The 27,702-nt window shown below is 53.4% G+C and overlaps 10 protein-coding genes across 10 annotated transcripts; 6 read left to right on the forward strand and 4 right to left on the reverse strand.

The window, feature by feature from the left end:
• Positions 1 to 8: 8 nt before the first annotated feature.
• On the forward strand, positions 9 to 1,876 carry BO95DRAFT_396841 (putative GTP binding protein). Its single transcript, XM_025583760.1, has 3 exons — positions 9 to 91; positions 147 to 241; positions 299 to 1,876. Exons 1-3 carry the CDS (start codon positions 79 to 81, stop codon positions 1,820 to 1,822), a joined length of 1,632 nt encoding a protein of 543 aa, XP_025438634.1. The 5' UTR covers positions 9 to 78; the 3' UTR covers positions 1,823 to 1,876.
• A 456-nt stretch (positions 1,877 to 2,332) lies between these two features.
• On the forward strand, positions 2,333 to 3,893 carry cbfA (putative CBF/NF-Y family transcription factor; the record flags this gene model as incomplete). The annotated part of the gene is made up of 3 exons (XM_025584556.1): positions 2,333 to 2,848; positions 2,971 to 3,104; positions 3,248 to 3,893. Exons 1-3 carry the CDS (start codon positions 2,618 to 2,620, stop codon positions 3,891 to 3,893), a joined length of 1,011 nt encoding a protein of 336 aa, XP_025438635.1. The 5' UTR covers positions 2,333 to 2,617.
• Positions 3,894 to 4,274: 381 nt separating this feature from the next.
• Positions 4,275 to 6,085, reverse strand: BO95DRAFT_467147 (putative SIR2 family histone deacetylase (Hst4); the record flags this gene model as incomplete). The annotated part of the gene is made up of 2 exons (XM_025589268.1): positions 4,275 to 5,668; positions 5,797 to 6,085. 2 exons carry the CDS (start codon positions 6,083 to 6,085, stop codon positions 4,275 to 4,277), a joined length of 1,683 nt encoding a protein of 560 aa, XP_025438636.1.
• A 2,075-nt stretch (positions 6,086 to 8,160) lies between these two features.
• Positions 8,161 to 11,913, forward strand: BO95DRAFT_446266 (mediator of RNA polymerase II transcription subunit 16). Its single transcript, XM_025587335.1, has 9 exons — positions 8,161 to 8,597; positions 8,669 to 9,011; positions 9,061 to 9,780; positions 9,838 to 10,057; positions 10,111 to 10,230; positions 10,284 to 10,394; positions 10,452 to 10,718; positions 10,775 to 10,906; positions 10,963 to 11,913. Exons 1-9 carry the CDS (start codon positions 8,455 to 8,457, stop codon positions 11,730 to 11,732), a joined length of 2,826 nt encoding a protein of 941 aa, XP_025438637.1. The 5' UTR covers positions 8,161 to 8,454; the 3' UTR covers positions 11,733 to 11,913.
• A 434-nt stretch (positions 11,914 to 12,347) lies between these two features.
• On the reverse strand, positions 12,348 to 13,712 carry BO95DRAFT_517368 (60S ribosomal uL29 domain-containing protein; the record flags this gene model as incomplete). The annotated part of the gene is made up of 4 exons (XM_025591895.1): positions 12,348 to 12,433; positions 12,568 to 12,793; positions 13,218 to 13,357; positions 13,557 to 13,712. The coding sequence occupies 4 exons, from the start codon at positions 13,710 to 13,712 to the stop codon at positions 12,425 to 12,427; spliced, it is 531 nt and encodes a 176-aa protein (XP_025438638.1). The 3' UTR covers positions 12,348 to 12,424.
• A 43-nt stretch (positions 13,713 to 13,755) lies between these two features.
• On the forward strand, positions 13,756 to 14,816 carry BO95DRAFT_446267 (putative vesicle transport v-SNARE protein Gos1). The gene is made up of 3 exons (XM_025587336.1): positions 13,756 to 14,017; positions 14,087 to 14,200; positions 14,268 to 14,816. Exons 1-3 carry the CDS (start codon positions 13,952 to 13,954, stop codon positions 14,763 to 14,765), a joined length of 678 nt encoding a protein of 225 aa, XP_025438639.1. The 5' UTR covers positions 13,756 to 13,951; the 3' UTR covers positions 14,766 to 14,816.
• A 220-nt stretch (positions 14,817 to 15,036) lies between these two features.
• BO95DRAFT_446269 (mitochondrial ATPase complex subunit ATP10) lies at positions 15,037 to 16,530 on the reverse strand. Its single transcript, XM_025587337.1, has 2 exons — positions 16,046 to 16,530; positions 15,037 to 15,861 (listed from the first exon to the last, which is right to left on the reverse strand). The coding sequence occupies exons 1-2, from the start codon at positions 16,432 to 16,434 to the stop codon at positions 15,156 to 15,158; spliced, it is 1,095 nt and encodes a 364-aa protein (XP_025438640.1). The 5' UTR covers positions 16,435 to 16,530; the 3' UTR covers positions 15,037 to 15,155.
• A 155-nt stretch (positions 16,531 to 16,685) lies between these two features.
• On the forward strand, positions 16,686 to 19,533 carry BO95DRAFT_446271 (DNA-directed DNA polymerase IV). The gene is made up of 4 exons (XM_025587338.1): positions 16,686 to 17,262; positions 17,328 to 17,500; positions 17,558 to 17,965; positions 18,018 to 19,533. The coding sequence occupies exons 1-4, from the start codon at positions 16,842 to 16,844 to the stop codon at positions 19,179 to 19,181; spliced, it is 2,166 nt and encodes a 721-aa protein (XP_025438641.1). The 5' UTR covers positions 16,686 to 16,841; the 3' UTR covers positions 19,182 to 19,533.
• Positions 19,534 to 20,301: 768 nt separating this feature from the next.
• BO95DRAFT_242151 (uncharacterized protein) lies at positions 20,302 to 23,502 on the forward strand. Its single transcript, XM_025581360.1, has 7 exons — positions 20,302 to 21,098; positions 21,211 to 21,743; positions 21,799 to 21,910; positions 21,964 to 22,331; positions 22,383 to 22,772; positions 22,824 to 23,013; positions 23,065 to 23,502. Exons 1-7 carry the CDS (start codon positions 20,594 to 20,596, stop codon positions 23,172 to 23,174), a joined length of 2,208 nt encoding a protein of 735 aa, XP_025438642.1. The 5' UTR covers positions 20,302 to 20,593; the 3' UTR covers positions 23,175 to 23,502.
• A 1,627-nt stretch (positions 23,503 to 25,129) lies between these two features.
• Positions 25,130 to 27,130, reverse strand: BO95DRAFT_504719 (uncharacterized protein; the record flags this gene model as incomplete). The annotated part of the gene is made up of 2 exons (XM_025591132.1): positions 25,130 to 26,897; positions 26,955 to 27,130. The coding sequence occupies 2 exons, from the start codon at positions 27,128 to 27,130 to the stop codon at positions 25,130 to 25,132; spliced, it is 1,944 nt and encodes a 647-aa protein (XP_025438643.1).
• Positions 27,131 to 27,702: the final 572 nt, after the last annotated feature.

Raw genomic sequence — 27,702 nt, forward strand, 5'->3', positions numbered from 1 at the left:
GCTGGCCTCGCAGATCAGTTTGCTCGGCCTTGATCGCTTCTTCGTGTCTGTGATTTGATCTGTGCCAGATTATTCAAGATGGTCAAGCTCGGTAGGTTTGCTCCTGCACTACTTTTCCTCTTTCGCAGAAACTGACCCTTTCCCAGGCAAGAACTCCAAGCGGGTGCCCGTCCGCTTGAGGCACAAGATTGAAAAAGCCTCTGCGGCGAAGCAGCGCAAGATGAGAAAGCTCGCCAAGAAGGTAAACACCCTCCTGTCTCTTTGCTGGGTCAGTATATCCAGCTGACACGGCTACTAGAACCCCGAATGGCGGTCCAAGATCAAGAAGGATCCCGGTATCCCCAACCTCTTTCCCCACAAGGACAAGATCCTGCACGAGATCGAGGAGAAGAAGCGCTTGAAGGCGGAGGAGCAGGAACGTATCCGTGAGGAAGCCCGCGCGCGCCGCGCCGCACAGAAGGAATCCGGAGAGCAGGGCGCTCAGACTGGCGCGGCGATCGACGAAAACGATCTTCTCGATGATGAGATGGACGAGGACGATTCGTCGAACCCCATGGCTGCGCTGCTTGCTTCGGCCCGGGCTCGTGCCGCCGAGTACAGCGACAGCGAGGAGGATGACGATGACGAGATGGACGACGACGAGGAGGTGGATGACGACGATGACATGGAAATGGACGAGGAGGAGGGTGGCGCTTCCCTGGAGAACATTGCCGCCCCCTCGTTAGCAGCACAGTTGACCTCCAAGGAGAGCTCGCGGAAAGCCTTCGACAAGGTCTTCAAGCAGGTCGTGGATGCCGCCGATGTGGTCCTGTATGTGCTGGATGCTCGCGACCCCGAGGGCACTCGGTCCAAGGAGGTGGAGCGCGCCATCATGGCCGCCGACCGTGGCTCGAAGCGGTTGATCCTGATCCTCAACAAGATCGATCTCGTTCCCCCTCCGGTCCTCAAGGACTGGCTGATCCACCTGCGTCGCTACTTCCCTACTCTGCCTCTCAAGGCCTCCAACGGCTCGGGCAACGCGCACACGTTCGACCACAAGCAATTGACGGTGAAGGGTACCTCGGAGACTCTCTTCCGTGCTCTCAAGACGTATTCACAGAGCAAGCAGCTCAAGCGATCCATCTCCGTGGGTGTGATTGGATACCCCAACGTCGGTAAATCGTCCGTCATCAACGCCCTGACGGCCCGCATGAACAAGGGCTCCAGCAACGCCTGCCCGACTGGCGCCGAGGCTGGTGTGACCACCAGCTTGCGGGAGGTGAAGTTGGACAGCAAGCTCAAGCTGATCGACTCCCCGGGTATTGTCTTCCCCAACGCGGGCGAGAAGAGCAGCGGCAGCAGCAAGAAGGGCAAGAAGAAGCAGGAGGAGCACGCTCGTTTGATCCTGCTGAACGCGGTTCCCCCGAAGCACATCGAAGACCCGGTCCCCGCCGTGTCTCTGCTGCTCAAGCGGTTGTCCACCTCGGAGGATCTCGTGGCCAAGTTGCTGAAGGTCTACGGCGTGCCGCCTCTGCTCCCTTCCGGGGGTGATCAGACCCACGACTTCTTGGTGCAGGTCGCGCGGAAGCGTGGACGTCTCGGCAAGGGTGGTGTGCCCAACCTGGAGGCGGCGGCGATGACCGTCATCACGGACTGGAGAGACGGCCGCATCCAGGGATGGGTCAACCCTCCTGTGCTGCAGGTGGTGACAACGCCCGCCGACGGCTCGGCTGCGGCTGCGGGTGTGGACACGAAGAAGATCGTGACGGAGTGGGCGGCGGAGTTCAAGATCGAGGGACTCTGGGGCAACGGCGAGGGCGAGGACGAGGAAATGGCTGAATAGATGATTTGTTCAGGATACCAGGCGTTTATGGTTCATAAAAGGTAGATAATTGAGCATGATTTCTTCTACTACTACGTTTTCTTTCGTAAAAGCTTTTCTGCCTTGTGATTATCACCTTAGCTCCTAGTGCCGATGATCGATAACCTGGCCAGGATTATGGTTGTGGTCGTGATGACATGTCAGTATATTTGACCGTTCGAAGAAGTCAGAACATATATAGCACTGCACGCACAGAGAGATGCACAAACCATGCTAAACCAACCCCAGTCACCCAAAGGACAGAAAGAACCAAGCCGCATTACATCCAGCAAACCCCAAACAAGAGAAACATCATCAACATTCAAGATAGAATCACGATCAGACCTTAGCTATACTGTATACTGTAACCATCCACGCATGCACAGTCCCGTGCATTTCCTTATCGCCACCAATCGATAAGTCTTCCCAACCCCGGCCGCGGGAAGAGTAAAATGGGATTTGCTCCACACGCGCTTTTTCCTTCCGACGATCCCCATTCGCGACGCGTCATTTTCACTTTGACTGAGTCGGGTCACAAATTTTTCTATCCAACATCACCTGTTGCATTGTTCTTTTCGAAAAGAGAAACCTCCAAAGCCTGAACCCATCGACCGGCGCACCCTCCGAGACCCCAGAGTTTTTGACCGCCGTGCGAAAGGAAGGGAAATCGGCCACTGGGCATCAAGAAGCCTTCGACGAAAGACTCGATCGCGAACAAACCCTCACTCCCAACCCCAACCCAGTTGCCCCCCCCAAAAAAGAGATATATAAAACAACATGGCTCGCAAATCCACCTCCAACACGACAGCAGCAGCAGCAGCAGCAGAGCCCCCCTCACCCACGACGCAATCCCCTCCCTCCCACCCATCCTCCTCCTCCCCTCAACCCGACACCACAGCGACAGCAGCGACAGCAGCAGCAACACCCAAACCCAGCGGCAGCGGAGGAACCGTCGAAGCCACCGAACAGCAATTGAAAGCCCGCGCAGAAGCAGGCGTAGGCATTGAGGTATGGCCCTTGCCCTTGCACTTGCCCTTGCTATTGCCCCCCCATCCCAGCCCATCCCCCCACAACATCCCATCCCCCGAAACCACACCCACCATACAAGTAGAATACTTACCCGAAAGAAGGACTACCTCCTCCCACGCACCCTCACAATCCGCCTCGCCAAATCCGTCCTCCCGCCCAACACCTCCCTCCAAAAGGACGCGGTATTAGCCCTCCAGAAGGCGGCGACGGTGTTTGTCTCGTATTTGAGTTCGCAGTACGTTTTCCCCCCCCCCGTCCCCTGCATTCTTTTCTTGAGGTCACTCTACGGGCAAGTGTCGGGGTGGCCGTGGGTTGGGATAGGCGTCGCCGGGCTTTTTGTTGAAGGCTGGGGCTGGGGCTGACGTTAAACGTGTGCAGCGCCAACGAGGCAACCCTCAAACGAACGGTCGCGCCGGCGGACGTGTTCCATGCGCTAACGGAGTTGGAGTTTGATTCGTTCCGCGGGCGGTTGGAGAAGGAGTTGGATGCGTTTACGGAGTTGAAGGCCGGGAAGAGGAGGGGGAAGGGTCAGGGGGGTAGTTCGGGAACAGCGGTGGCGGTGGGAGAGAAGGGTGTTGCTGGTGCTGGTGCTGGTGATGCTGCTGCTGAGATGATGGAGGTGGATGAGGAGGACGAGGATCGCGGGGCGAAGAGGGTTAAGAGGGGTGCTGCTGCTGCTGCTGCCGTTGCTGGTGCGAAGGATGATCAGAAAATGTCGGATGGGGATGAGACGCAGGAGGAGCCGGGGCGGGGGGATGGGGATGGGGATGAGACGGAGGAGGTGGAGGAGGTAGAAGAAGAGGATGACGAGGATGAAGACGACGACGAAGACGAGGAGGATGAGGACGAGGAGGAGGGCGAGGAGGAACCCAAGGAGGAGGACGATATCGACCGGGTCGAGGATCTGGATGGAGGCGACGCCAGGCATCGCGCCAGAGTCATGAACCCGGATGTCGACGGGGATGAGACCGACAGTGAGAATGAGTCTGGGCCCGGGAACCAGCTGAGGGGGGAATTGGGTTGACCACTTTTCAGCAAAGATCCGTGTCTAATGCTTGCAATGTACAAATGCGTGTTGATACCCAAATCAACTACAGTTATCCTAGTACTTCAAAGTCGTCATATGCCATAGAAATTGCCTCCGACAACACCAGCGGTTGCCATATTATGCATTGTGATAGTACAGTTGAACCCGTAGGCTCGGGTAGAGGTAGAAACAACTGAGCTAAGCCAGAGCGGACGCAGCCCTCCCTTCCATCAATAAATGCTCTCGTGGACATCCTCCATTTCCTGCCGAACACCTGAAACGCCAGCACCCCGAATAGTCTATCATTGGTATCTCCGTAAACCAGATCCGAACAAATCCCCGACTGAAATCCCGCAAAAACAAAACATCAAGCAGTATTTACGCAGCCGGCTCGTTTAGAAGGCTGCTCATCCCATTGGGAACCGATTTCGGCGAGATGGTCTCCGGCTGTTGCCAGCGGCTGGTGCTCCGAGGAGGCGTCGATTCGCCCTTGCCCACCAGCTGAGGAACCATCGGGCCATTATTGCGCGCAGCGCCCGGAGGCAGGGGAACCATCGGCTTGTTGTCTTCCTTCTCCAACTTGACAGCCTTGTCGCCGTCGGCCGGGACCTTCTGCGCCTTAGTGACTTTTCCGAAGTTGTTGATCTTCGAGTTCTTGGCCGGCTCTGTCTTCCTCGTCCGCTTCTTTGGCACAGTTTTCTTGGGCGCAGCCTTCCTCGTGCCGTTGGTCTTGGAGGCTTGGAGGACGTCCTGAAGACTGCGTCCGCGGCTAGCGGGATTGGGACACGCGGGTTTGGATAGTGCCTCGGACAAGTCCTTCGAAATCTCCTCGTCATGGCTGGAAGACGGAGTAAGAAACCCAGTCGGTGTGCGCTGCTTCTTCCGGGGCGTCTGGATGACAATCTCGACTTCTCCTTGCTCATTTTTCACCCGCTCGGCCTCGGACAGATTGCATTCATCAAATACCTCCTCTGGAGCATCCCAGCGCTTGAGCCCTGCGAGCCGAGCGACTTCTTCGCAATCCCCCTTGACCATCAGATCCCAGCAGTCCTCGAATTCTTTCCCACTGGGGGGTTCGTTGTTGATCCACATGGTCACACCGTTGCGACGACTTCGAATCACCGAGCACAGGCTCTTTACTAGGCGACGGACACCGGGGATTTTCAAACTCGTGCCCACCACAATCAAAGCATCCGGGCGAGAGCGAATGTCTGCATTCATGACGGAGGTGATGGCTTCTTCATCCGGGTTGTGTTCGTTGTAGAGGACGAGGCGCGGTCGCATCTTGCCGATCCCGTGACTTCGCTGGCCCGTGTCCATGCGGAATTGGTTGTTGATGACGCACTCGGGACACTCAGGGGCATCCGGCCGATCGAACAAACTCCCATCAAAGTTGCTCAAATGGCGGCACTTCTGACACACCATTTTCTCGAGACTGCCGTGCAATTGGATGGTGCGCGGCCATGGCGCTTTGACATTAAGAGGAATCTGGGTGGCCAGCGGGGGCATTGATGTCTCAATCCCATCAATGTTCTGAGTGTAGAGGCGCGTCAGGCGGTTTTCCTGGCCCAAACGAGCCAGCATGTGGTGGAACGCGGTCGGGGAGGTGTTGGCAGCCTCCTCCGACAGCGACCGGACCATGTCCTGGAAAGAAGCGGTCAAGGTTTCATCCTGATACACCGCAGCATCGAAGAGGAGCTTTCCCGACGCTTTGAGGTTGTGTTTCTTTTGAAGAGTTTTGAAGAGACCATCGCTGGAGCGAAAATCGGGAACTAGCAGGAACAATTAAATTAGAATTAAACGCCGTCATTGTGGTATGGGGGGTGGGGAGGGGGGGAGGAAGTATAGGAAGGGTTTCTTTTGAGGCAGAGTGATGATCAGGGCAAGGGAGGTTGCATACTTCCTGCAGACGTGGAAATGCCAGCACCGGCAATGACGACAATTTTGCGATGACGGCGGAGAGTCTTGACGAGATAATCGATCTGCGACTGCTGCTGATCATAGGAGAGGGAGGCGCCAGACGATAGGTCAAGATGCTGAGTGCAGCGTTCCTTAGGGGCGGCCACTCGACGCTTCTTCCGAGCGGGCGGCAAGTCGTCTTGGCTGCGGGCGGCAGCACTACCACTACTAGCTTCCTCCGTTTCTTGCTGCGATGGGGGCGGCGACGGATAGAACTCCGGTGGTGTCATCGGTGAGGGGGGAGCTGAGCTCAGGCTCGAACAATCCGAATCATCATCCATGCCTAGAGAGGCTAGCTGATTGTGTGGTGTTGAACACGAAGAGTTGAAGGAGGAGGTGGTGGTGGTGTTGGAGGAGGTGTTGGTCTGGGTTCGAGATCGTGAAGTAGGCGCCATTTGGTCAGACCGGGAGAAGGTTGAGGAGCAAAGAGAAACACAAAAAGTTTGAATCACACGAAAAAAGGTGGCCGGTCGACAGCAACGGCGTTTGGGACGGAAGTTGTCGGGTACTCGTACTAGAGATCCGTGGAGAGTAGCATCGAGCACGGATGAGAGAATTGGAACATCAATTGCAGACGAGGAAGGACCGGTAAGGGGCGCGGGTTCCGAGCAGAGAATTTAATTCCCTCCAGTCTTCCTTTGTTCGGAGGGGAGAGGGAGGGGGGGGGGGGTTGGAAAGAAATTGGCAAACGACCTGGAACCAGACACGGAGAAGTAAAGATATTTAACAATCAGAAGGGGGAGGGAAAAGAAAAGAATAGCGACTCAAACAGAGAGGAAGAGGGAGAAAGGGAAGAAGAAAGAGGACGAGGACGAGACACCAGAAACAGAACAGAACACTCGAGCCCCGTGACTATTGGGGGTCAAGGGAGAATGATGAGGTCAAGTGGGATGATGGTGGCTGAATAGGTGAACAGATGAATGGAACAACAAGGAGGAGAAAGAAATCTAGCCAGGAAGAGGAGAGGAGGAAAGGAACTAGAAAACTGGAAACGCTGAAGGAATTGGAACTGGAACACCCGTCCGGCTGCCGGTCAGATCGTCTCTTTTTTCGCTTGCAGCGTGTTTATTTTGACCCACGGGCAAAGAGAGAGGAGAGGAGCCAAGTTGTCGAAGAGAGAGAGAGAGAGATAGGGCACAATGCCAATGCTGGCTGCTGCTGTTGCTGTCGGGAGTCTAGTGGGTAAAAGGCGGGGGTGGAAGTCCAGAGAAGAGAAAACTAAGAAGACAGCAACGGTCGGTATGTTTCGAAGAATGTATGAATTAATTGGGTTGACGGTTATAGTTGGTTGGTATCTCTATAGATGCTATCTGGCTCGTTGTTGCATGGCGAGGCTGTGATAACTACGGTAGTTATATATTATTATATCATCGGACAGGGCAGGGCAGAGATGGAAAAAAGGAAGAGGGTAACGAAAATTCTGGTAAAGCCATACGCAGTGGGGGAGTGTGTTTCCACAGTGTTGGCTGATCTCGTTACCGGACTCTTACGCTGCGAAGAGAATCGCGGTTCGACACTCCCGTGTCTACTTCCTCCTCCACTTCGTCTGATTGGCGGAACCAGCATAGTTTTTATAGTCCAGGTTAGTTAACTGGCGCAGTGAGTGAGTGAGTGCTGCTGTTCCCCCTCCCAAAGTCGCCCGGTCGCATTGTGTCTGGCAGTCCATTGACAAGTCATCGAACTTCAAGTAACATGTTCCTGGGACTGACGGTGGTCATCAACCCATATTTTTGATTTTCGTGATGTCTATTGAAGTTGCTCAGGGCTCCAGCTGGCTAGAAAAACTTCCAATTTCAGCTAGCCCCCGTCCGCTCAACACTTCCAGCTCGATAGCATGGATCCCATGCTAGCACACAGGATGATATCCCAACATGATCCCTTTTCTGGGACCTAACAACAACACACCGAGACGCGTCTTGAGGTGCAGATCTCACTACCTGAGTATCAGCCACATCCAAAGAGCTGTCCACTTAATAAAGACCAATCTCTAATAGACTCCGTCCATCTGTCGTAAAGCACATGTAGAATGGTTACTGCCGAGCAGCGATCTCTAATCTAGTAGTTCGTAGTTACATCCTGCCCACAGCTGCATCCATCCATCCATCCATGGAGACGTTTTGACTTGGATCAGGGTTGATGATGTCGCGTGAATCGGAAGTGGGGGAGGGTTTTGATTGGCTCGCCCGTTGGCCCGGCTACGGCAGGCAGCACATGATCTCACATGACGCTGACTAAGGGGCTCCGGGGAGGGGATCCACCCACGCCCACCAACTAGTTAGTCAGTTAGTGACTTACAAATGAAACTAACATCATGAGCATCGTCTGGATTCATGCTTTTTGTTCGCCCTGTGTGTGAGTAAGGGTGGATTACGAGCTTCGCAGAGTGGGAGGTTATGAGGTACTTACTTCTCTGATCTCTGAAACAATTCCCAATTTTGCCCTGCCTGGCGTCTGCTAGTCGTGTTCTTCAACACCCCACCCCCCGTTGTGACTGTTTCCGGGGTCTATCGCTTTAAACTATGCTGCCGGGCCAGTGCGATATCGCTCTCCCTTTTAGGCATTTTGATAACTGTTAATCAAACCTTTCCCCGACCCCATCATGCCCCTGATGATGGAGGACGGTATCAATGTTGACGATCTCTTCGGGGAGCCTGCCTCCTTGGAGCTGGGCCTGCCATCTACCACTTCCACTAAAGGCCTGGCCGAGCGCTTGGATGAAATGCGCTTGCTCGGTTGCTGCCAGTGAGTCGCACCCCCTCCCCCCCCACCACAGCAGATCATCTTCAGACTTTGCCAGCTAACATCCGAACCAGGAAAATTGCATGGTCCAAATTAGGCTGCATTGCCTACGTCGCCCAGGATCCGTCCAAAGTGCATGTCCGTTATCTTCAGTGCCAGCCGACTGATGGCAAATGGACGCTCAGTGATGAGACACCCTTGCTGCCTGTCACGGAAGCCCATGGTGGCACCGCCTTGGTGCATCTTAGTTGGAACGAGTCTGGCTCTGAGTTGGCTGTAGTTGATCTGTCGGGCCGACTCTCCATTTATTCAATTCCGATAGCGCTCAACAGTGTCAACGGGCTTCGACCACCGTCCTTGGAACCCGACGATAGTGCGCAGATAGTCGGGATGCTGTGGTTGAACACCCAACGCTCCGTGAGTACCCTAGGAAGCTTTGCTGGAGTATGCTCTTAACCTTCTTCAGGTGCACGCTTTTTATCAAGCCGCCAAAGTGCAAGGTCGCTGGGCTTATTCGCCATATCGTCGTCGGCCAATTGGTCCCTTCCACCCAGCCAACAAGGCTGCGCTGGTCTACATCACCAGGTCTGGAATGATCAAGCTCTTGTATCAAAACCCGGATGGGAAATGGGCCGAGATATCTGCCGAGCTGAAGAACACCAGTTACTCGGACCGGATGTTAACCCACGCGGCATTGGTAGCGACCCAAACTGGGATTCTCGTTGCCACATACTCAGCTTGCCAGAAGATCTGTGTCTACCGAGTACAGATCAACTGGAATCCTCCTCAGTATGATCCTGCGCAGCAGCCTAAACAAACGCCTCCCCAATTTCCGGTTCCCAGCTTTCGTTTCGCACATTGTAAGGTCGAGACCTCCTGCAATGTTCCTGGTCCCGCGCGAAACAATGGGGATCCTTCCGATAATCTTCACCTACCTTTTCCTAACTCTCTCTACTGTCTCACCCGCTTGGACGTCATCCTTCCAACGTCTGATAATGCGGCAGGGTCCTCTGCAACCCCGTGGATCGTTGCAACATTTTCCATCCTCCCTCAGATCGCCCCTGACCATCCACACCAGCAGGGACCGTCGAGTATTATTGTACGATGGCAACTTGAATCTGCGCCCCTCACTCTCCACCCCAAATTCGATGAAGTCACGACAAAGAGAAATAGCATGCAGATCAAGGCAAGTCTCTCGCAAAAAGCGAAAATATGGGAATGAGAAGTGCTAACATACGTCCAGGCCAAGGCTGTCCTCAATCGATTAGACGATATCTTTTGTGATAGATACGTCGTGTCAATAGATCACATTGAATATGCCAATGTGCTAGCCGTGACCTACGATGACAGCTCTATCTCTTTTTACGATCCAAAAACCATGGCTGCATTCAACGGAGTTGATGATGCGAACACGGTGACTAGCCTGGCCCAAGCAGGTTTCCATTATTCTCCCAACACTCCAGGTCAGTATTCATTCTTTCCCTCGATACTGAGTATCACTAAGCACTAGATTTAGGCCTTCATTTCAGCTTTTCACCCAGCGCCTGTGCTGCTGTTATGTTGGACAGCAGCGGGCACGTCCAGCTTCGGGTGATGGAGCACTCGTATGGAGCAGACAATGGCCTCTACGACGAGAGTACGTCATTCCACCCAAGTCAGACCGGCTCATGCTCTAATATCATGATTCAGATAAATTCTCAGCAGCTATCGCTTCATTGACATTGGCATTCTGTCGTGGATGTGGAAGTGAAGTTAACACGGACGATATCTTATTAATATTAATACGTCAACTCTCCTCTGGTCAGTTCCCTTCTTGTACTTTTCATGGCCATGTTTTGAGACTAACGACAATTACAGACGCTCAAACCTCCTTCATCAACGAAGTCTACCGCGCGCTGCCCATCAATTGCAACTTCACCGTGGAACAGGACAAGCTCATGAACCACCCGTATATCCCACGTTGTCTCAGCATTCAGGCTGCACTGGGCAACAAGGGTAAAAATCACCAGCGAGGCTTCGCATCTTCTGTCTCGTGGTTTATCCTCCAACTGCGCCACGCCTCAATTCTCTACCCGTTCTTTTTTCAGTATAATAAGGGGATTCAAGCAGAGCCCCATGACCCTGGTATGATCACTCCGTGCGCCCAATTGAGATCCTCACTAACCATATACTACTCATAGATGTTCTTCGTATGGTCCTCGGTAACACCAAATGGGCCCTTGACTTTTCACTTTATATCCTCCACGAACTTTTCAATCTTGCAGACGAATTCGAAGATGTATCTTCCGACCAAGAGGCTTTCAACCAGAAACGTAAGTTGGCGACTCTTGTCTCAGGAATGAAAGTTAACCTCAATGTCTTATGACAGTCAAAACCACCAACTCTCTCTCTCTCATAATCCTCCTCTCTAGCATGTCTCGGGCCTTTCTTCGCTTCATTTGCCGTGGCCTGCGCGGCATTCACGCCGGCTACGCCAATGCCCCGCTCACGGGCGACGCTCGCGTGTATTACGCGGAGATCTGCCAGGCTGTAGAAACGTCGCCTGCTGCCATCGATGTGTACGAGAAATTCCTCGCCGGCGTCGACTCCGCCGTCCGCCACGCTTACCACGGCGCCGGGTTTGGCGACGCAGAACGCCCCGGCCCCGAGAAGGAGTTACTGGTCAACGCGCGCATTCCGCCGGTCCTGGTGACCGCCGTCTCCACCATCCTGCGGCAGACGATCCCAAGCCTCCGGTCCGACGTGAACCGCATGGATATCTACATGCGTGACTACAGCTGGCTTGGGGTGGACTCGGATCGCCCCACGGAGCTGTACCGCCGCACCCGCGGACTGGACATCATCAAGAAGATTCCCATCCGGCTGAACCCCGCCACAAATGGGACTGCGCAACCGTCGCTGGGTGAGATCAAGTCGAAGGATGGTCATGCGGCGACGGGGGTAGCGGCCGGCCAGCCGTTACGAAGGAGGTGTGTGCGTTGCTGTGAGGTCTCGGAGGGGTCGTATCCGCCGCGCTCGGTGCTGGCGTTCCGGATGATCTTCAAACTCGGACATTTACGGGCGTGCATTTGTTGTGGGATGTGGATTCTGGAGGCTGGATCTGGTTCGTCGGAGGCGGGAAAGCCGATGGGGGCTTAATTCTTTTCTTCTCACTTCCGCGGAAATCTAGAGGTGCACATGACATGTGCAGTGGACTTTAGTTGAAGGCCCGGGGGGGAATTCAGGTATGATATATGATGTATGGACAGTTTAGGTCACGAGCGTGTGTACATAGACCAATTGTCTTGGCACTGTTAAATCTGAAGTCGGACTTTACTCGTGATAAGGGTGGTGAGAGAAACGGACATCCTGACAGCATGAGAAGGGGCTGCGGAGCAGATACGTACTACGTAGTCTACTATCTGAAGAAACTACCAATGCCCACCATCATCCTACTCTACACATGGGAAATGACAACCCTCTACTACTACCCGTTGAAGCAAGATAAAAGTTTGGAAAAGGTGTGTGGTATCATGTCATGTAAAGCCTTTCATTGAAGGGAGAGAGAGAGAGAGACCGAAGAGAAACAAAAATTTTATAGTCAAATGATTAATTTGCAATCTTTACTTTTTCCGCAAGACAACAAAAGTTTAACCAATTTTCAATAAAAAAATTTTATTTCTTCTTCTTTCTCTTCTTCCCTAGATGGATTAACCGGACCCCCTTTCCCACACAAGGTTGCCACAGGTCAAAACCGCGCCCCTTTGTTCCATCATCAAGTCTTTTGGTTTGCAGAACAATTGGCGTGTTCCCCCGTCTTCAAAGAAAAACAAACTCCATCCCTTTGCCCCTTAAGGTTTCTTTACATTTAAGCCTGTACGCGCAGAAAGAGTTAGTGTGGGTGCTTTTTTTTTTGTGGTGTTCCCATTCGTCGCCCGAGGGAAGAACAGGTTGGCTTGGTGGGTGGTGGATGGTGGATGGTGGCATATCGTACCTTAACAGCGTACTTGCGCTGGGGGAAGTGGATCTCCTTCTTGCGCTGGCGCTCGGTCTTGAGGGTGGCCTCGTGCTTGGTGAGGCGGCGGCGGATGGCGCGGGTCTGCTTGGCGCGGAGGTCAAGGGGAGCGTACTTCTTGTTCTGGTAGAACAGGCGGAGCTGGGCACGCTGATTGGCGTTGATGACGGTGAGAACGCGAGCGATCGACTTGCGAACGTCGTGGCTGTTTTTTGCGAGGGGGAATCAATCAGCATTTCCAGTCCTGAAATTCCTTTTTGTTTTTGAGGTGCTGTGTGAGGTTTGTCGGGATTGTGAATGCGATGCGAAATTGAGAATTGCGCCTGTCTGATGTCGAGTTTTTTTCTTGTCCCTTCTTCAGGGTGGATTCGAATGCGGGGTTTGATTGTGGTTGATTTGATCGAATTCCTTCCATGTTGAATCGTGACTCCTTCTGATGTTCTTATCCCCGCGGTGTTGTCGGAGTCGCTCTCGATTTGTTGTCGTGTTGTGTATATCGTCTTATCGAATCCCCTTCCCCATCCTCCTCCTTTCCCTCCGGGTTTCCCGACAGGTCGCAATTTCTCGCATCACAAACACATATACACACACAAAGACAAGGGGGCATAAAACAGGGCTATAAAACGCACATTCTCGTGGTCTTCGACGAGGCACCGTTGGCGATCTTCTGGACACGGAGCTGGCTGAGCTCGGTCTTCAACTCCTCCAACTGCTTGGTGAGGTCATCCTTGCTCTTTCCCCAGAGCTGACCAGCCTTGACCTTGGACGACTATTTGGTGGAAAATATCAGTTCCCTGTGCTCGTAGCTCGAACAGCAATCCAACATACCATGGTGGGCGGCTTCGTGTCGGTATCGTAACGGGTTGTCGACGTGAAGGGGATTGAAGATGGACCGGGTCAATTTGGTGATGGTCGTTGTGGGACTAGGGTTTGATTTTTTCTGGGTGTGCGGCGGCTTAAGCGGGCACGTGATGTGTGGCTGGTGCTGTCGGGGGAGAAGATGTGGATGGTGGACGGTGGGCGGTGTAGGTCTGGGCGGTGTAGGCCTGGGTGCCTGGACTGTCTGACTTTGACGGGGCGCCGCCGGCGCCGGCGCTGGCGCTGCGGACGGAGGGCAGCGTCATCCTCTGACTTGGCGGCCAGTCCAGTCCAGTCTCCAAAGCTATCCTCATCTAGTCCGTAGACTAAGTCAACTACAGCCCGTGTGTGTGTGTGTGTGTGTGTGTGTGTGTGTATGTTGATGAGAAACTTAGTTTCCGCAGGCCGGACGGAGGTTCTCTGACTATTCATGACTTACTACTTTACTGGTTCTACTTACTTCTTGATCCACACACCCCATTAATCCGTCAACCTCGCTATATTCATGGCTACATCAACCGGTACCGGCTGGGCACAGCTGCGGCAACAGGCCCGATCACTGGAGACTCAGGCATGCCTCTTCTCATTGTCACTCTACACATTTGGCGATCCCAACAGCTTTTAACACTTTAAAAAACAGACCGAAACCCTCTTCCACACCTACTCACAATACGCCGCTCTAACCAAACCACCCCCCACCCCATCCGAAGAAGAACTCCGCACCGAATCCCAACTGAAGGAGATCCTCGATCGAGTGCGCAAACCCACCTGTCCCCTCCCCCTCCCCCATCTTCCGCCTCTCACTAACTCCCCGAAAAAAGCGAGAAACAACAATAACCCACCTCTCGCGCCTCCTCGACAGCGAAGCCACCCTGACCGCCTCCGCCCTGAAGCAGAACAACCTCGCCCGCCACCGCGAGATCCTCGCCGACCACCGCCGCGAGTTCGCCCGCATCACCGCCGCCATCGCCGAGGCCCGCGACCGCGCCAATCTGCTGAGCCATGTCCGCCACGACATCGACGCCTTCCGCTCCCAGAACCAGTCCGAGGCCGACTACATGCTCGAGGAGCGCGGCCGCATCGACGAGAGCCACAACATGATCGACGGCGTGCTGAGCCAGGCGTACGCCATCAATGAGAACTTCGGGCTGCAGCGCGAGACGCTGGCGAGCATTAATCGGCGGATCGTCGGCGCGGCGGGCGCCGTGCCCGGCATGAATGCGTTGATTGGGAAGATTGGGAATAAGCGGCGGAGGGATGCGGTGATTCTGGGGGCGTTTGTCGGGGTGTGTTTCTTGGTGGTGTTCTTCTTGAGATGATATTTCTTGCGGTGAGGGTATATCGCATCGGATGGTTTGGGAGGGGAGGGGGTGGAACTGGGGATATGGGATATACTGGGCCGGGGGGATATGGGCAGGGTGGTGGTGGTGGTGGTGGTGGTGGTTGTGGGCTGAGAGTGAGTTTGATTAATTTGACGGTATGAGAAGGCGTTCGGGAATGTTTCTTGTCTTGCTATACAGAGTATACTAATAGGAGAGGGGAGATAGTTTGTATCTCCCTCTTCGGTGTTGGGAGAGGTGTCTCGATATTTTTGCATGCTAGCATATACCTAGTATCTATCTTACAGTGCGGCATCCCCCAACCAATGCTACTTGATATGTACATACACATCCAACCGCCATATGCTTGGCTATCATGGCTGCCCCAAATCAAGGCACCACAACCCTAGCCTTCTTCACCTGCTCGGCCTTCTGCTCGCTGGCCCACTCCGCCGCCGGCGTCTCACTCTCCACACTCACGCGGCGCTCCTGCGCCAGCTTCCGGACGCCGTTGTTCAGCGCCTCCTTCTCCTCCGGCTCGGCGTTGCCACTGCCCGCCCACCGGATGCGGCAGTTCTCGTCCAGCAGGTAGACATACCCGACCTTGGAGTTCATCATGCCGATCGTCTCGCGCAGCCGCTCGTCCACGCCCTTGGTCACCAGGAAGTACTTGTCGTGCTGCGCGCTGGGCAGGTTCCGGCGCATCGACCACATGAACATCTTGACGATCGCCCCCTTAAGCGGGTTCTGCTCGAGGTTGATGTCGACCTTCTGCACGATGTTCTTGTCGTGGGAACCCTCCACTGCTGCCTGAAACGCCTCGTACAAACCCGGGTTCTTCTCCCGGTGCGTGAACGTCGACGTCTGGTTCTCGGCCCACAGGCTCGAGAAGATGTTGACCACGGTGATGCGGCCCCGGAAGAGCGGGGTCGTGTCGCGCGGCTGCCGCTTCGAGGCCAGCGTGATGCCCCGCATGTTGGGGAAGTACAGGGCCTTGTCGCGCTTAAAGAGCCGCGTGTTCGCCACGAAGCTCTTGCCTTCGTGGTGGCGCATGTTGTTCCATTCGCGGAAATACGGCTTGGCTACTTGGTGGGCTCTGTGATGGCGGGGTTGAGTGGTTAGTTATGTCTCTTCTGTTTTTGTTTCTTCGTGTTGTAAAGAGGAGGTGGGGGTTGGAGAGGAGTTAGGAGGTCATGAGTTTTTTGCGGGGGAAGAGGCAAGTGTATAGAGATGGACCTTGCGACGAGGTGAGATATCTGCCCAGAAAAAAGGCGACGTACAGTTGTTTCCGTCTTTCCAAGTGTCTCTCGTAGTTAACAAAGTCATCTCGTCGTTGCCCGAATGATCGCTCGTCGACACCGGTGTTTTGTCCCTCACTCGGAGGCACGGGAGACCCGATGGGTCGGTCTAGAGGCGGAGGCACGAAGTCTTGGCCGGGTGTTGGGGTTGGAATCTTGGAGGCTGTTGGAGAGTAGACGGGTTTGGAAGGGACTTTGGTTGTAGCTGGCGTGGGCGAGGGTTTGCTGCTGCTGCTGCCGTTGCTGCTGCTGGCATAGTACCGCAGCGCAGGTCTGTCAAGGTGCGCAGTCGCCTTACGCAATTGACAGCTGAGACAGCGACCATTTTGCAAGTCTGAAAGAGACGACAACAGCCTATTAGGCTTCCACATGGTGATGTTTCTTGGGTGGTATGGATGAGATAAAGACAGTGCGGCAATTCTTGTTGTAAGTCGTTGCTTGCTGGAGTACTGTACAAAACTGCCGGTCCGCACTACGGAGACTCGGTCGGAATGAATGGGGCCCACTTCGAAGCCCGTCCCCGAGTTTAATTGCTTTCCAGAGGTCCCGTGACTTGGTGGCATTTTCGTGGTTCGGGTTACGCGTGACTGTCCTCGCCGGTCGTGTCATCCCTCGGTCATTCCTCTTTGGTCTCGGACTGAATTTATGTGAATGTGAGAGTGAGAGTGCTTTTTCTAAGAGCCTTGCTGTCGCCTGCTAGGCCGCAGTCACGCAGAAGACTATTACTCATGGCTCGACGGTCTCTGGCTCTGGGCGTCGGGACCTCAGCCACCATACCATGGCGTCCGCGGATGCGGCCAAAAAGGCCTTCTTTGAGGGCTTGGAGCGGCTGGATTCTTTGTCCGAGGATGAGGAAGACCGAATGACTCTGAGATCTCATTCAAAGATCAAGAAAGTGTTAAGAGATGAGGGATCCGCTGTCATGAAGCTTAGGTCTACCGTCACGAAAACTGAAGTCCGAGTGATTGCACCTTCCACTCTTGAAGCTTGCCCTGAGCGTGAGAAACGCCCTCGTTGCGTTGCTGCTGCTGCAAGATCAGACGAGACTTTCACAGAAGTGACTGTGCAGAGCACCTCAGGGACAGCGGGAGAGATGCCTCGAAATAAGAAAACTGTGCCTGTCTCGGGCAAGGGAAAACGACAATGCTCGTCCAGGACGGTTCCGGAAGAGCAGCAGATCTTCAAAGGTCTTGTCTTCTGTAGGTCTTCCTTCACTTTCGGGTTCTCATCTTGGATTCTCGAGCTTACCCCGTTTGTATCTCAGTCTTCTTTCCGAACAAGAGTGCCTCAGCCCTTCGACGCCTGCGTATCCAGCGCGCGCAGGATTACGGTGCTTCTGCTGCAGAAAACTGGGGCGACCAAGTCACTCATGTTATAGTGGATAAGGGAATCACTTTTCACGACGTCAAAAAGCATCTCCATGTCGAATCATTTCCGGTAGGTGAAGCAGACAAAAGGCCTGGTGAGACCCATTCTCTGTTGACACGGACACAGTCCACTGTCGCGCTCGTCGACGAAAGCTACCCTTCTGAGTGTGTCAAGTTTCGCACTGTGTTGAATACAGCTCAGGTTCGGTTCCGCGTTAGCGGTACACCTGTCCCTGCAGGAGATAAAGGCTCTTCGCCTGTGATCGAACCCTCAGGTGGTGATTCCTTATCGATCAAACCGAGCCGACGAGAGCAGCAGCAACAACACGAGACACAATCGCATACCGAGCTACACAGTCTGACTACTAAAGGACAAACTGCTGGGCGGCAGGCTACCGAACAACAAACCTCTGAGCTGTATACTGCGGAGCAGGTGGTTGAGTGCTCGAATGACCTACATACTGTTTCCGAACCTGTTCGAGAGCGGGATGCCTTGGATGATCTCATCGAAGAAGCAAAGGCTGTAAAAGATCTGGTAAGGACCAACAGAATTAGCCCGCCTGGATTGTCAATCTAATCAAGAGTAGCCGTTAGATTCTGAGGATGAGCAAAGTACGGCTGAAACATCTGATCCCGAGGCGTCTGACTCGGGCGAATCACAGCCGAAGAAGAGGAAGATGAGCGCACGTAGGAGTGAGGCGCAATCTGACTGGCAGCAGAATTTTGTATGCATGCAGAGGCATGATTCAAAGGCCAATGCTGAAAATGCAAACAATCGGACCATTGCCGTCCTACAGCAAATGCTGGACTACTATGATCGATCAGGGGACCAATGGCGCACGCTCGCCTATCGCAAGGCGATCAGTGCCCTTCGGAAACAACCGAAGAAAATTGCCACCAGATCCCAGGCTTTGTCACTGCCAGGGATTGGCACACGTCTGGCCGACAAGATTGAAGAGATTGTGTTCACGAATCGCCTGCGTCGGTTGGAAAACGCCAACAGCACTCCTGAAGATCGGATACTCCAGGAGTTTCTAGGCGTCTATGGGGCTGGCGTTTCCCAAGCCTCGAGATGGCTTGCTCAAGGCTACCGGTCGCTGGAAGACCTGAAAGCCAAAGCGCCCCTTACGCAGAATCAACGGGTGGGCGTGGAGCATTATCATGATTTCGCCCAGCGTATTCCACGGAACGAGGTTGAAGTGCACGGAGAGATCGTGCGGGAGGCAGTGCGAAAGGCTGATCCAGAGATGCAGGTCATTATTGGGGGTTCCTACCGACGTGGTTCGTCCACTTCAGGCGACATTGACCTGATTATCACCAATCCCTCCGCTACGATAGAGCAGATTCGGACCATCATGATCGAAACCGTCGTCCCGGGACTCTTCCAGGCAGGCTTCCTACAGACCAGCCTGGCTGCCACCTCCCGCGGCGATGGATCCAAATGGCACGGGGCCTCGAAGCTTCCTAACGGTCGGCTCTGGCGACGGATCGACCTGCTTTTCGTGCCCGGATCTGAGATCGGAGCAGCTTTGATCTACTTCACTGGCAACGACATCTTCAACAGGAGCATGAGACTCCTGGCCAGCAAGAAGGGCATGCGGCTGAACCAGCGAGGGCTTTACGCCGACGTGCTACGCGGACCTCAGCGAGTCAAACTGACCACAGGCCGGCTGGTCGAAGGACGCGATGAGCGGCGAATCTTCGAGATTCTGGGAGTCCCTTGGCGGCCTCCCGAGCATCGCATCTGCTGAAGTGCCCAAAATATATTTTTTTTGGTTTGGTCTACCTCAAGAGACACGTAGGGACAAGACGGGGAGCCAGGGTGACAGATAACATCGGAGCTGCCAGTGGGGATCCATTGATGATGCATTTGCTTTTTTGTCATCCCAGACCGACTTCTCTCCGTGCGTCAGAACTTTTCGCTGTATGTGCTTGACATACATACACGGCAACAGCAGCGAGGAGGCCCGAAATTCCCGCAGTGGATATGGAACTGGACGGCTGGGATGGAAGGAGCCGGGGAGGGTTTTCTTTTTGGAAAACCTTTTTGTCTTTTCTGTTCTTTTGGCATTGATTTGTATTTACGTTGAACTTGAGATAGCCACTAGTAAGGAAGATTCCACTATGTGTATATTCGTGTTTGTGTAGTAAAAGATAGTAATGTTATACTTTGTTGTCCATCCAAAGTTTCATTCGGAGCCGAGACCGAACAAAAGGCGGTCACCGAAATTCCCTAGAATCCATAGTTGAGAGTGAGGAGGGCAGCCACCGAGTACGGAGAGAGAGAGAAGCGGAGAGAGGAAAGAAGGCAGTGGTGGCAGTCAGTTAGGGAGTCCAGTTTGGGTGTGGGAGGTGGACCAGCCAATTAGCCAGCAATGGTCGCACAGAAAGAAAAGGGTTTCTTAGCGAAGTGGTTGATGACGAACAGACCCAAGAGGAGCGGCTTCAAGTTTCTTTTTTTCCTTTCATCACCAAACCCATCGGGGATCAAGCTCCAGCTTGGATCTACGGAGTACTTCTGAATCTGATTCCTCGCAGTGTGCATTGCCCATTGCCCATTGCCATTCACCGAGTTCATCACCGCCTTTCATGCGGTGAAGCGCATCCCAACCGAAACCCGACCAACCCGTGACTTCGGAGGGCGGCCAGTGACAGACCGCCCGTGTAAAAGTCGGTGTTTTGCCGCGACTCGTAACATTATTCCCTTTCATCCCACTCCCTCCTCTTCTCCCCTACACCATTCCTCCCCTTCATTCTCATCTGCTGCCCCTCTGCAATTGCTGTCACTGCATCGCCACTGCTCCGCGCCTCTGTAGCGACTACTTCCATCTCTTTTGACCCGTGGAAACCTGATTTCGAGCGGTCAAGAGCCGGTGGTGGGTTCTGCCGGTCGGGATTGTGGCCAACTGCTATTTTGCCATCCGCTCGCCTTCTCCCACCCCTCGTCCGCTTTCCCCTGTGTGCGTCACTTTGGCTCTGTTCCCCATTTACTGCCGGTCTTTCACAAATCTATCTATTCAAGGAAATTCAAAAACAACGGTGATTAATCTACCCCCCCTCCCCCCCTCAAAACAGGGTCTGTGACTCGAGAGATTGTACTCGACTCCTTCGAACCTCGGATTCACAATCCTGGTGTCTCTTCTGCCCACCCACGCCTTTCGCAATGGGCAGAAAACCGAATCAGTTGATCCTCGAGTTCTTCATTCGCGGCCAGAAGCTCGAGGACGCCAGCAATCGCTACCAACACACCTGCAAAGCGTGCGGCGAGAAATTTCCCAAGGGTCGCATTGACAGCTTGACCAACCATCTCGTCAAGAAGTGTCAAGCCATTCCCTTGCGCGATCGTCAACGCGTCCTGTTGCGACTACACGAACTTCCCGATCTTGCCGACGGTGACCAAAACAAAGACGGAACGGGACCGAACAAAGGCAAGTCCGGGGATCTGCCCTTTGCAGCAGCTCGTCAGAACTTTGACGGGCTCAACGTGTTGGCCGAGGCCTCGAGACAGGTGGGCGCCTCCGACTCAACCAAACGGGGCGGGCCCGCGTACACTCAGTCGTTGACGGTTGGAGGCAAGACGGTCGTCGTGGATCCTGCCCTCGAGGCCGAAGGCTTCCAGGGCAATCCGACTCAGCCAGAGACAGTGGAGGAGGATGCGAAGCCGCCTGGTAAGCACTTTGTTTTGTTTTTAATTTCTAGTCTTTGCGATTTCATGTGTGCATCGAATTCAGTAACACTTCTGCTGGGCTCTCATTCACTAATACTGTCTTCGCCGCACAGGGACCCCCCAACAAGCTGCCTCCAACGCCTCGTCTCTACCTTCCCTCCCTGGTAGCTCCCCAGCCGAACCACAACCATCCGCATCTCCTGCAATGGCGGAAGCGTCTCTTGCAACTGACTCGGCTGCCAACGTGCGCCAGTCACAATTATCCATGATCGCCGCTTCAGCGAGTGAGATGGTCCCACACGGACTACCGATGGACCAGGACTCCAACGTCGGACTTGGTGATGGACTTGCTAAGATGAGTCCCCCATGGAACCAGCAGCTATCCACCCAGGAACAGCTCCTTTTCGACAGCCTTCATGAACACGATCCTACCTTGACTGCTGCTACCCAGCGCGCCGCATCTTTTCCCCGTCCGATTGCGATGAACCCGAACTCGCAGGCCAAAGGTTTTGTGAACGAGTTTGGGAACTCAACCAAGCCTACAAAACCTAAAGTGCGCGGTCGGTTCTCTGCTGCACGACGCCGGGAGGTTCAGGAGGTCAGAAAGCGGGGTGCTTGCATTCGCTGTCGTATGCTGAAGAAGCCGGTATGTGCTGATCTTTCAATATCGATCAGCGTGCGGCTAACAAATCTATGCCTAGTGCTCCGGAGACAGTCCTTGCACCACGTGTGCCAGCGTTGAGAGCGCTCGCCTGTGGAAGCACCCATGCATTCGTACTCGAATTGCGGAAGAATTCGAGCTTTATAACGCAAGTATGTATCGTTTGTGGTCCCGTTCATGCCTGGATTGGAGCTAACTGTCGAAGACTTACACGCTACGCTGGCCTATCACGATGTGAGCAGCATCCGCAACCAGGTCAAGTTCGAACATTACGCTGGTCGTATTGAGGTTACTCACTTTGAGGAGAGCTTGGTCTATGTCACATTTAGCGGACTACAGGGTCACAAGCCTTCTGCCTCGACACTTGATCCCCAGCTACAGGGCCTGAGCGACGAGCCACAATTTCAGGGACCTCTTTCTGAGCTCTATTTGCTGGATAGTGATACCGATGATTTGCCGGGAAAGATTGAGATGTACATCAAGAAAACCGCACCATTCTTCTATGAGCGTGAGACTTCAGAATTCATGCGGCCCACTTTGATGCTTGCTGCAGAGCTAAGTCAGCAGAAGAAGGTAAATACCGCCCATCACTGGATCTCAGAGCTGCGCCGCTAACAGGTGTAGGATCTGTTGTTGGAACGTGTGTTGGAGTTGTGGATCGCCACTCACATTCTGGTGGATTCGGAACTGCAGTGGAAGACGTACTGCAACCCAACTCTTCCGCCTACCTCGGTGCACTCTCTCGCACAGCCCTCGGACGACGGTCGAACACCTATCGACGAGGTGACCAACACTGAGTCGTATGCTCTGCTGTGCAGCCAGTTGCGTGCCGCGACCGAGAAACGTGCGTCTCAGCTGAGCAAGTCGGTGATGAACGATTTGGAGCGACGACTGCTGCAGCGCCAGCAGAGTGGCTGGTTTGAAACCTTCCTGGTAGCGATCATCTTGTTGAACTGTGTTGAGAGGACTTGCTGGCTGTTCCGCTCATGGGAAGACGAAAACTTCGCTCAGCGTGTAAGTTGTGCACCATTTGAGATGCGCTCCGGCATTCTAATGTTTCAGCAGTGGCCTCTGGATAAGCGCCCTCCCTACTATGCCAGCCAGGGCGATCGATTCTCGGATATCCTACATATGCTGTTGAAGATGCGCAGCTTACCGCCCAAGGCCACTCCGCGCCCCGACACCGGAATTCTCAAGGCGGTGGACGGTAGCGACGAGAACGCCGCGCGCTGGTTCGACTCCATCAAGATTACCTGTAAGAACTTTCTTTCCATCGTTCACAAACACATTCTCATGGCATCACTAGCTCTTTTCCTCGAACAACGTCAAGCCACCGTCTTCGACCCGGCCGACTCTCGTTCCCTCGACCTGCGCTACGGCGCCAAACTCCTCCCTCCCTCCAACGTCTACACCTAATCCTGTTCCCCTCGTCTAGTCTATCTTACCTACCTATCTAACCCCTAGCTAGCTAGTTGAAACAATCGTGTGCCATCACCATCACAATTATCATGTGAAAGAGAAGTAGGAAGAATGACGCGCAAACCAAGCAGACCCAAGAAGGAAACCCTGCGGAACGACCCTGATGATGAAGAAATCTCAACCGAATCCTAACTTTGGTTTTCTATGTTCTTGCTACTACTATTCTACTATACATTAAGCGGGTTTTCTTTCTCTCGCCGATTTCCTTTCCTTTCCTATTTCGGTGTTCCATCTGTGTGTGTGTGTGTCAGAGTCGTGAAGTCTGTTTGACTTGTTTTTCTCCGTCATTGTTATTTCCAGTAAAAGGGTTTTTTTATATCCGACGGAATCAAGGAGAATTGTCATGTTACTAAGGGTGGTTGGGAGGGGGGGAGGAGTCTTGAGTCTTGAGTCTTTTGTCGGGAGGTTCATGGGGAGAGTATGGTTGGGCTTTAGTGTGTCTCTTCAGTCTTTCCTTTCCTGTCTAACGAGACTTTTGCTTGGGCGATAGTGTGGAAGGGGCGGCTTGTTAATGGATCTGAATACCTAAATCAATCATGATCTCTTTATTTATTATGTCTCTCTCTCTCTCAAGCTTATGGGTTCTTTTGTTGTCATAGGGAGGGAATGATTGTATATACAAGTGTGGGTGAGGTGTATGGGATTAGTGTCTCTTCATGATATTCCATACAATTTGACGACGGGTCAGAAATGGTCGTCGACCGGTTTATCCTTTCACTTCTTCGAATCTTCATTTGCGCATTAACCTTCGCCTGTTGGACACAGCAAAGACGGCTGGGTAACCGAGGGAAATTTTGGGGGTTTTTTTTGGTTTTAAGGGGCGGTGACGGTGCTGCTGTTGTCCTTGACGAGGAGGAGCTAGAGCTGTATCTGGATTTGTGCAGCTCTCTCTTTCCCCATTTCCCATTCCCCATGCCTTCTCTCTAGGGCGAGTCATCGCCCGTCCATGAGTCCAAGATCCTTGGTGTTATGTCCAATCCAAAGAGAGGGTGGGAGGCTATGTTTTGCCGGACTACCCTGGGAGTTTCTGAATCCCTCCCTCTTTCACCCCCCTGCCCCAGAAACAAACCCCGAGAAATGCGCATGATCACAGCCCAGCCCTGTAAGCCCCATGTCATGTCCGAATCTAACCCGGCCTTCTGGAAGGGACAGTGTTTGCTTGGCTGGATCGAGTGAGATGGTTGGGAAGTTCCAGCGACTGAATGGTTTGGATGCTTGGGTTCCAGAACTGAACAGGTACGTGGGGCGATTTCCTGCCCCTGGGTATTGTTGAACTTGATTTCGAGGTACGTGGTATGTGCTGCGCTTGGAGGAGTTGGCTCTGGCGCTGTTCATCTTTTTTTTTGGTTTGGTTCTTTGGTTTGGAAGTCGTGTAGGCTGTTGTATTGCAGCTGGATCGAGGATGGTTTCTTTTTTCTTTTTCTTTGTGGGATCCGTGAGAAATGTGGTTGGGCTAGGTCTTTGGTTCGGTTAATGGACATTGTATGGTTGGGTTATTTTCTGGGGAGAGGAGAGTATTGTTGAGTTCGGTCTTGAGCTTGATATGGGGTGAGGAGCTTGGTTAAAGTCTGCTCTCTTGATGGCTTCCGGGATTGGAAGTATGGTTGCTTTGAGAGAGGACGGAGGAGGACAGGGGAAGGTGTTTGATGCTGATCTTGTTTCTCATGGAGGTTGCGGTTCGTGTGGATCTTTTTGATTTTTGGTTTGATGAATAGACGACTTCGACGGTTGTGAGTGAGATATAATCAACCGTGTGGAGACCGTGAATATCGGTCAATGATCAGACGAGTTGGCGATCAAGCGTTGGATGGGTGTACCCACCCAATCGAGTATGCCCCCCCCCCACAGATGACTGAAGTCCGATAACGAACACCGACACATCATTTCGCCCCCTACTCTCGCAAGGGAGTAAGCGAGAAGACCGGACGTTCAATGACCTCGCCATCAGGGTCGCGGTGGCGCCGGGTCCGAAGGTACCTCGGACAGATCCGGATGTCGATGTTCGTGACGGCCGGGTGGAAGCGAACTCTTTTGTGCTTCTTTGTCCGTGTTGGCGCTGATGAAGAAGGTGAGCAAGCGACGTACATGGATCGGGGGCCCGAAATCTGGGGATTGTGTTGGCAGTGGTTGTAGATCGGAGAAGAGATGTCGTTCACGAAGAGGTTCTTCCAGCTGTTGAAGCGGGTGAGTCGGTCGAGCTCGAGGGAGGACAGGGCCTCGAGATTTACACTGGGAGGGGAAGAATCCTCTTCCAGCATTGGACGACGAGTGCCGCGTTCCGAAGAGTGATGGGGCTTGGAGAGACAGGATTGCAGGGGATTGATGATGGTGCTGTTCGAGGCAGGGGTTGCGGGTTCGCTGGGTTTCTTTCCAGGCGGAATTGCAATACTGAAATTAGGAGGCGCTGGGGTAGATTGGGGGGCTGTGCGAGGGAGTCTGAGGTGAGAGACGGGGGTTTGACCGTTCTTTTTAGGGACAATGGCTCTGGGAATAATAGTGGTGTGTTCCTCGTGTGTAGCAGCATGTTGCTGCTGATCGATGTATTTTTTCGGTTCTTCGATTACTTCGTCGAAGGAGGAGGCGGGCTCATGTGTGAGGTTGTTGGGGAGAGAAGTGTCGTCGAGTTCTGGGTCTGTAAGCCAGACCTCCGAGAGCTTCTCGTCAAGGGTCCCAGTCAGGAAATCATCTGTGTCGATAGTGGAAACGCTGAAGGTAGGGCTGGCGCAGGAGGTCGTCGGACTGTAGGGGAAGGGCGTGAGTTCGGTTTCATCGTCAGAATCTGGGTATGGCTCTGAGGGATACTCGTCAAGAAGAAGATCTAGAGCACAGCTTGGCTGAGAGTCGAACGAGTTGGAGTTAGAGTCAGCCGCTGGCTCGCAATCATCAACCAATTTTGGAGATGCGGTCGATAATGCAGTCTCAGATGTTTGAGAGGACGGAAAGTCGGGTGAGTCCGAGGGATAGTAGCGGTAGTCATCAAGTATATCATCCAGAGAGTCCCAGTCAGAGTACTCAAGGCTGGAGACAAGGTCAGGAGGAAAGAGAGTATCGTCTGGTGTATCAAACTCGAGGGTTGCCAGCTCCTCCTCTTTGATGGATTCGGCCTTGTTGATAACGAAAGTGGAAGGCCAACGGTTCATCATGATACTGTCGTCTGCTAAGGCATTGGAGGCCCTAAGCGAGGCAGCATATTCACGAAGCTCATCAGGCGAAGTCCCAGTCTCGCATTTGACGTCAGTCAGTCTCTCCTCCTCCTTCTCCTCCTCTTTCTCTTCCTCTTCCATCTTCTCGTCTGTCAAGTGAACCCCAACATCAACATCCCGCTCAGCCCACTTCCGAATACCCCCAACAAAAGGCACCAAGACCCACTGAAAACCGAGCACCAGACACCAAACAATCTTCCTGACGCCAAAAGATCCATCCGCAGGAGGGCTTGGGGTCGCATCCGCGCCAAAGTCTTCATCATCAACTTCATCTCCATCGCGACCATAATCGCCATACCCGGGCACATCGCCATGAACGCCATCCCAAACATGTGAAAACGGAGTATAAGGCCCCAGCACGGCCTCCCAATCACCTGCAATGGGTGACTCGACGACGACCGTGTTGTTTGTTTCGAAGTGTACGTTATGGTGCATATGACTGGCTAGATAGCTGCCACTGAGTAGGAGCCCTTGTAGTTAGCTTTGGGTTTTCGGGCAATGAGGGGGTATGTACCATGCTGCTAGGAGGATGCACGCGCGCATTTTGTCGGTGATGATGCCTATGAGGTCTAGGGTGGTGAGTAGCATGATGCTTGTGAGGGGGATGAGCAGGTCGATGTTCGGTGGGGAGAGGGAGGGGCTGGAGGATGCGAGGGGGAACTCGGTGGTGGTGTAGTTGTTGTATGACATCTTGGGTTTGGGTGTTAGCTTTTGTAGGAGGTGTGTGTGTGGTTAGTGGTGTGGTGTGGGGTTGAGATGCTGGAGGAGGGGAGGGGGCCTTACTTTGTAGATGGAGAGTTTAGATATTAGATGATGAGGTTCTAGCTAGATGGCAAGCAGGTACTGTTACTTGTTATTATTTGAAGATAAGCTTGGGCGAGCTCTTAATGAGGGGGTAGGATGAGATGAGGAAGTTTATCAGATGATAGTATTTGGTAGCAGGATGCTTACTTTGTATGGAAGCAGGTTGAAGATTGAGTCTGTTGTAGTTCAGAAGGAACGAGAGAGGAGGGAGAGGAAGAAAAGCTCGAGAAGCGAACCTCGTGAGATGATATACCCATGGTAGGGGTGAGCCAGTAAATGCAATTGAACGAGGTTTGGCAATTTATGGTAGTATATCCATGACAGTTATCCTCATTCACCGGGAGGTCGAGGCGGTGGATGGCTGTAGACGGCCATTGAAATGATGTCCACCACTACGCCCAGAATCGTCCGAGACAAGCAGAAAAGCACTCCTGCTTACATCCATTCTCGAGCTCTCC

The sequence above is a fragment of the Aspergillus brunneoviolaceus genome, assembly GCF_003184695.1.
Source record: "Aspergillus brunneoviolaceus CBS 621.78 unplaced genomic scaffold BO95scaffold_69, whole genome shotgun sequence".
Taxonomy (NCBI): Eukaryota; Fungi; Ascomycota; class Eurotiomycetes; order Eurotiales; family Aspergillaceae; genus Aspergillus; species Aspergillus brunneoviolaceus.

What these genes read in the sequence shown, in the direction of transcription:
- BO95DRAFT_446266 (XM_025587335.1), top strand. Translation starts at nt 8,455, where the DNA reads ATGCCCCTGATGATGGAGGACGGTATCAATGTTGACGATCTCTTCGGG. An exon ending in CAATGGCCTCTACGACGAGA is followed by an intron (nt 10,231 to 10,283) that starts GTACGTCATTCC and finishes ATCATGATTCAG; the next exon opens with ATAAATTCTCAGCAGCTATC. An exon ending in AATACGTCAACTCTCCTCTG is followed by an intron (nt 10,395 to 10,451) that starts GTCAGTTCCCTT and finishes CGACAATTACAG; the next exon opens with ACGCTCAAACCTCCTTCATC.
- BO95DRAFT_446267 (XM_025587336.1), top strand. Translation starts at nt 13,952, where the DNA reads ATGGCTACATCAACCGGTACCGGCTGGGCACAGCTGCGGCAACAGGCC. An exon ending in CCCGATCACTGGAGACTCAG is followed by an intron (nt 14,018 to 14,086) that starts GCATGCCTCTTC and finishes TTTAAAAAACAG; the next exon opens with ACCGAAACCCTCTTCCACAC. An exon ending in TGAAGGAGATCCTCGATCGA is followed by an intron (nt 14,201 to 14,267) that starts GTGCGCAAACCC and finishes CCCCGAAAAAAG; the next exon opens with CGAGAAACAACAATAACCCA.
- BO95DRAFT_446269 (XM_025587337.1), bottom strand. Translation starts at nt 16,434, where the DNA reads ATGTGGAAGCCTAATAGGCTGTTGTCGTCTCTTTCAGACTTGCAAAAT. An exon ending in TTGGAAAGACGGAAACAACT is followed by an intron (nt 15,862 to 16,045) that starts GTACGTCGCCTT and finishes CCGCCATCACAG; the next exon opens with AGCCCACCAAGTAGCCAAGC.
- BO95DRAFT_446271 (XM_025587338.1), top strand. Translation starts at nt 16,842, where the DNA reads ATGGCGTCCGCGGATGCGGCCAAAAAGGCCTTCTTTGAGGGCTTGGAG. An exon ending in CTTCAAAGGTCTTGTCTTCT is followed by an intron (nt 17,263 to 17,327) that starts GTAGGTCTTCCT and finishes TTTGTATCTCAG; the next exon opens with TCTTCTTTCCGAACAAGAGT. An exon ending in CAAAGGCTGTAAAAGATCTG is followed by an intron (nt 17,966 to 18,017) that starts GTAAGGACCAAC and finishes AATCAAGAGTAG; the next exon opens with CCGTTAGATTCTGAGGATGA.
- BO95DRAFT_396841 (XM_025583760.1), top strand. An exon ending in TGAGAAAGCTCGCCAAGAAG is followed by an intron (nt 242 to 298) that starts GTAAACACCCTC and finishes CACGGCTACTAG; the next exon opens with AACCCCGAATGGCGGTCCAA.
- BO95DRAFT_242151 (XM_025581360.1), top strand. Translation starts at nt 20,594, where the DNA reads ATGGGCAGAAAACCGAATCAGTTGATCCTCGAGTTCTTCATTCGCGGC. An exon ending in GGAGGATGCGAAGCCGCCTG is followed by an intron (nt 21,099 to 21,210) that starts GTAAGCACTTTG and finishes TTCGCCGCACAG; the next exon opens with GGACCCCCCAACAAGCTGCC. An exon ending in ATTCGAGCTTTATAACGCAA is followed by an intron (nt 21,911 to 21,963) that starts GTATGTATCGTT and finishes TAACTGTCGAAG; the next exon opens with ACTTACACGCTACGCTGGCC.